The sequence below is a fragment of the Cyclopterus lumpus genome, chromosome 3 (genome assembly GCF_009769545.1).
Source record: "Cyclopterus lumpus isolate fCycLum1 chromosome 3, fCycLum1.pri, whole genome shotgun sequence".
NCBI lineage: Eukaryota > Metazoa > Chordata > Actinopteri > Perciformes > Cyclopteridae > Cyclopterus > Cyclopterus lumpus.
This window is the reverse complement of record NC_046968.1, coordinates 15,798,399-15,804,447: the sequence shown is the minus strand read 5'-3', so window position 1 is coordinate 15,804,447 and position 6,049 is coordinate 15,798,399. Positions and strand designations below refer to the sequence as shown.

At 40.7% G+C, this 6,049-nt stretch overlaps 1 protein-coding gene across 2 annotated transcripts in view; it reads right to left on the bottom strand.

Moving 5' to 3' along the window:
• The window catches only part of furina (furin (paired basic amino acid cleaving enzyme) a), a 74,003-nt gene that overhangs the window by 19,427 nt on the left and 48,527 nt on the right, over positions 1-6,049 (bottom strand). For both annotated transcript variants that reach the window (XM_034557317.1, XM_034557324.1), the window contains exon 7: positions 1,787-1,875. In XM_034557317.1, the coding sequence (XP_034413208.1) occupies positions 1,787-1,875 (89 nt within the window). The remainder of the gene's footprint in view (positions 1-1,786; positions 1,876-6,049) is intronic.

Below are 6,049 nucleotides of genomic sequence, written 5' to 3'. Positions count from 1 at the left end.
AATAAAACATGAAAAAATAAAATGGTCTTTCTACACTGAAAAAGAATACGAAACAATGTTGTTGTTATTTTTATATCTAAGTAGCTTCTTTTGAATTATGGGAACGGAAACTAGAAAAACAGTTCTCTCCCTGTAGGCATTAACAAAACAACCTATCAGGGTGCCAAATCCTTTTTAGAACAAACAAATTAATATTTCACAATATTTTGATCACTATTTTGTATCTTCTCATAAATGAGCAGATTCATGTCCGTTTGAGAGTCTCTGTCACTGTCTAACTGTTAGTTTTCATCTAATGATGTTTTCCATTATTAGTTCCATTAATTATGGCCCTGCAGTCAAAGCCTGTCCCTATAAGGCTAAAGCCTGCTGGGAAAGCTTTCATCAGAATCCAGTTCTCATGTGCTAAGTGTACTTTTCACACCATGATACCAGAACTCAAAGCTCGATGGAAAACAAGGTAGCACATTAGTACAAAGAGAGGGAGCTAGAAAGTACATTCTCTTTATTTCCCCATTTGCACTGTAATTACTAATCTTATTATCAATAAATGTGCCAATAATTTCTTAGTTAAAAAGGGATGATTCTGATGTTTTGAATACACCAATTATCCATATTCAGTGTATTAGGTTCAGTAGATGACAGTCATATCACCCCCAGTTTGGAGAAAGGTGTTTTTTATTTTCTTTGTGTTGCTCTGTGCCTGATTCTCCAAACTGGGGACATGCCGACCATCAGCTACTTTAGGTAATACACTGACTATAGATAAGTACCTTATACAACCTCACAGCAAAACATCCAAACTATCCCTTTACAATAATTAATCATTCATCAATAATATAGTCTGGATAATGCTAAAAAAATATATGATATTACAATTTTCCAGAGCACTATGTGATGTCTTCAAAATGCTTGTTTTGTCCAAAACCTTGACATATTGAATTTACAAAAGATAAAAAGCAGCAAATTCTCACATTTGAGTAGCAACTTTCTGTCGATTGAATACAACGGCGAGAAGGAGAGAGAGACACAGTATCAAGCATGTGATGCTGAAGAACAGCAGAGACAGACATCACCGCTGGGCGTCAGCGACCCTGTCAAATGTATATCCTGATAATCTGACTTCAGCCTGTCTGACATGGCTTCAAAACAAAACTCATATGGGTGTTTTGACTTCAACCAACTATTAAAAGGCAGTGTTTGCATTACTGCATTCAAACTCTGAGGAGCTTGGAGTGGTCGGAAGACTAGAAACACGCAATACAAGTCCATCCATCTCTCTTCTTCTTCTTCTTTCAAGCGATGTATGTTATACATTTACCTAGCACTTTGTCAGGTACATTTTGTACTTTATATTGAAGTTTGTTGTTTTTTTCTGCACCAATTTACCGCAGACACTGGAACATCAGGAGAGCATTAAGTCAGCCATTTGGTGTAACTTGTATACAAGCTGGAAGTAATACATTTGGACATTGATTTAATACAGATCCCGACAACGTTATGGCACCGTGTCATTTCAGAAACTGCATTCCACTGCGTTTTTCAATACGGTCCCTCCATGCAAAACCAATACAGTTACAGTGAATTGGCAATCCACATCACATCTGTGATGATGCTCAGAAAGATTCCGCAGCATGCTGTGGCTGGGAAATGGGCTGAAAATAACACGGGTGCGGCAGAACAAGTATTTCAACATTTCTGGCTGTCAAAGAAGAAAACTGAGATGAACCTAGGGAGTGCCTCTGTGAGATTGAATCAATCATCCGCATGTTTTATTTGACCTTACCTCCAATCTTGGCATTGTAGGCCACACCGACTCCACAGATCCCATTGTTGGCTACTGCTGCCACTTCTCCTGCACATCTTGTTCCATGTCTGGAGAGGAAGAATGAGAAAGTAAGAGATATGTTTAAGGAAACCATTTACCATTCTAAGTGTCATTCATCTAATGACACAGAATATTATTATTAATATATATATTTTTTAAAACACGCAAGTAGTGTATATGTCTAACAACGGCTGCTTGTGAGAGTTCGTGCTCCCTCCTGCTGTCGACTGAGAAAAAACAAACTGATGGAGACAGGTTCTTGGCTTTGATTCCTTTTAAAATAAATCTGAATTCCCATTTGTCTGAAATAAAACATTCAGCCATTGATTAGAGACCCATGCACACCATATCTATGGCCTTCTAGCGTCAGTAACCTTGGAATACCTGCAGGCCTGAATCAAGTCAAAGGAAAAGGGAAAGAAGATGGCACACTACCGTCACACATGGGAGGAAATTGTGAATTAGATTTGCCATTTTCACAATAGGTCTTTCATTAAGCCTGAGCCTCTGTAGTAACATCTAGCTCCAGGCACTGCAGTGAAGAGATCCGAAAACTGATCATCACATTCCAGTCAGGTGCATTGCCCCGGTCCGCCAGATGGATACGCACTCTTAATGCCTTTCAAACCATAGCACAATCCCCCACTGGAGTGCAGCCATTCCCAGACAGGAATGCTGGAGTCAGAGCAACACCATGCCACATCAGGAAGCAACAGAAACAGTGGACTTTCACTACTGAAGGAACCATCCTTGCCAGCAGGCTTCTATTAAGGCACTCTGGGTATCCAGCCAAACCAAAAACGAGAATCAAAACAGCAGACATCCTCCCCTGACACAATAGGCTCTATCTGTGGTCAGGCTATGGACATTTATTCTGACGGTAGCCTGCCAAACCTGCTATTAGGGTTATAAACGAATATTAGTAATCACGTACTTTGAAATGCATTTAAAAAACGGTTCACAATAAAGAGGTCGGCGGTCATAGAGGACATAACCTATATTTATTTGACTATATTTCTAAAAACCATCAAGACTTCTCATTAAAGATACAGATTTAATGGCAGAAGGTCAGAAAATTTGTAATGCATCTGCTGGCCCCTTGAGATCTCTTTAGACAGTGATGAGCTGAAGGGGCGGAGGTTAATGGCAATGCCAGTCAACATTGGCATCACGTCTCTCTAACGTGTCACAGGACCTCAGTTAGATGAAGTCCGAGGTCCGGCTGCAGCATGCTAATAAACACACACACACACACGCACCATCAAGGTTTCCAGAGAGCCTTATCTTGACATTCCTGGAAGTGCTGGCCTGTTGACTTTGGGAGTCGAATGTCCTAAAGCATCCGTGTTTGTGATGCAGAAGATAAGGAGCAGCTCAGGTGTCTGCGATGGGATGCCGGGCCTGCACAGGCATTTACCTCCAGTGTTTCACGGAGCCTTTTTACAAATCTTCCTTTGACACATTCATTACACTCACTTACATGGTAGACTGATTCATAGCATACATAGGTAACGCTTTCGGTTTCTGAATCCGATTATGACTATTATAACTACTTTCATAATCATGGAGGATACAAAGGATACAAGAATTTTTTTTTTACTGCTCTAACTCATTGTTTGTTTCAATTTGAAGAAGTGGTCCAACACTTGTGAAATCTTCTGGTAAAAGAGAAACTTAAAAAGGAGTCTCTAATGTAAAAGGCAAAATAAAATATATTCCATATAATTCCTTTTTTTTTTTTTTTTTTAAGATGGCAACACTGCAATTAGAAAAGTGGGTTCTGCATTTGCGCACAGTCCCTGTAACATTCAACATCATTGTGCTACATTTTATGCCATTTCTGAGCCTTTGTCTGCCATGAATCATTGCACGTAAACTATCAAATTGATAGGGTTTTTGAGAATTGTTAGTTTCACAAAACTATACTCAATCGCTATTTTTTTACACATTACATTACATGTCATTTAGCTGACGCTTTTATCCAAAGCGACTTACAATAAGTGCATTAAACCATGAGTCCAAACTCAGAACAACAAGAATCAAGCAAGTACAATTTCTTCAATAACGTTAAACTACAGAGTACTATCCGTAAGTGCCATTTAAGTGCTACTAAAGTGCTAAACAACAAAGTGCTATCGGTAAGGGACATTTAAGTGCTACCAGAGTGCTACTACGGCTCTACCTTCCCTATTCAAGGTATAGTCGAAAAATATGTTTTTAGTTTGCGACGGAAGATGTAGAGACTTTCTGCTGTCCTGATGTCAATGGGGAGCTCGTTCCACCAATGAGGAGCCAGGACAGCAAACAGTCGTGACTTTGTTGAGTGTTTAGCTCGAAGTGAAGGAGCTACAAGCCGATTGGCAGAAGCCGAGTGAAGTGAACGAGCTGGGGTGTACGGTTTGACCATGTCCTGGATGTAGACTGGACCCGATCTGTTCGCAGCACGGTACGCAAGTACCAATGTTTTGAAGCGGATGCGGGCGGCCACCGGTAACCAGTGAAGGTCGCGGAGGAGCGGAGTAGTGTGGGTACATTTCGGTCGGTTGAAGACCAGTCGAGCAGCTGCATTCTGGATGAGCTGTAGAGGTCGAATGGCATTAGCAGGTAGACCTGCCAGGAGGGATTTGCAATTGTCCAGCCGTGAGATGACCAGAGCCTGGACCAGGACCTGTGCTGCCTTCTGAGTGAGAAGGGGTCGTATTCTCCTGATGTTGTACAGCATGTACCTACAGGAGCGTGTTATCGTGGTAATGTTGGCAGTGAGGGAGAGTTGACTGTCGAGCGTCACTCCGAGGTTCCTGGCAGTCGGAGTCGGAGCCAGCACTGAGTTGTTGAAGTTAATAGTTAGGTCGTGGGTGGGAGAGCCTTTTCCTGGAAGGAGGAGAAGTTCAGTCTTGTCCGGATTAATTTTCAGGTGGTGAGCGGACATCCACTGAGAGATGTTAGTCAGACAGGCAGAGATTCGTGCTGCTACCTGTGTTTCAGATTGGGGAAACGAGAGGATCAGTTGGGTGTCGTCAGCATAGCTGTGGTAGGTGAAGCCCTGAGCAACATTGTTGCAATGGTTTTTTCTGTCCATCAACTAATTAATTTATCAGCTTATTTCATCTCGACCCACGATAGCCCCGTTTTGTAAAATTGGTAATCAACTGAATTAGCTTTTAAGACCCAAAACCTCATGAAAGCAGTCCTGCAGAAGCACAGAACAGTGTTCAATAACTACCTAACACATATGCAAGAATTAATTTGGTGCACAATACAAAATCAAATGTTGGCCCTGCTCTGACATTGTTTGTCAGCCATAACCCATAATACGATTAATTAACTGGTTATTCTTAATTTCCAAATATTACAAATGGCACTGTTGGCAATGTTAAAGATATAAAGATAATAGTTTAAGGCCCAAATCCTCAAATGTAGAATTACACCATGGCTAATTATAACCTTTGACTGAGTTCACCTGTCAACAGAATGATCCGTTACAATGAGATGCCTGAGGAAGCTGCCAGTCTTCTGACAATGAGGGCACGGAAAGTGAATGTTCTCAATTTGTCCATATGCACATTTCTACTGTTCTGCTGTGCTGAGACTTGAAACCAAATGCTGGATTCAACCTGCAGGCCAGACATTTAGAGAGGAGACAGCACAGTGCACAAGATGATCATTTTAAGTGCTCTAGTGAAACCACTCCCAACCATTGTCTGCAGGGATAAAGAGCTGTCTGTCTCTACAAGTACAGCATTGAGAACAAGTCACACAGATTAATAATCATCACTGTAATATATTCCCTGACACACTGGGGGACTCAGACTTCATTTACTAGACTAAAGAGAAGTCTTAACTCTCAACTGAGAAAATCCACTCTATTAATTGCAAAGACGGTCGCTATCCCTTCTGATACCTGATATCATTCCACAATTATGTGAACTCAAGCACATAATGCTCTAATGACCAAGTCGAGAAGTCAAGATATACCAGTAGGTATATATACAACAAGAAGTGTTTAGGATTTATGAGAGTCTTTTCATTAAAGGGGTATACTTGCAAAGACCATGTGATCATCTAAAAATATAAAAGTCGCTGAACATAAAATCTTCACACTGCAGTATATTTTGTTCATGTTAGATGTGGTTTGGTTAGTGTTTTTGTAAAATCTTTTCAGATATTTGTTATGCAGAGTCATAAAGCATACACGAATGAGCAAGTGAATATATATCTTTT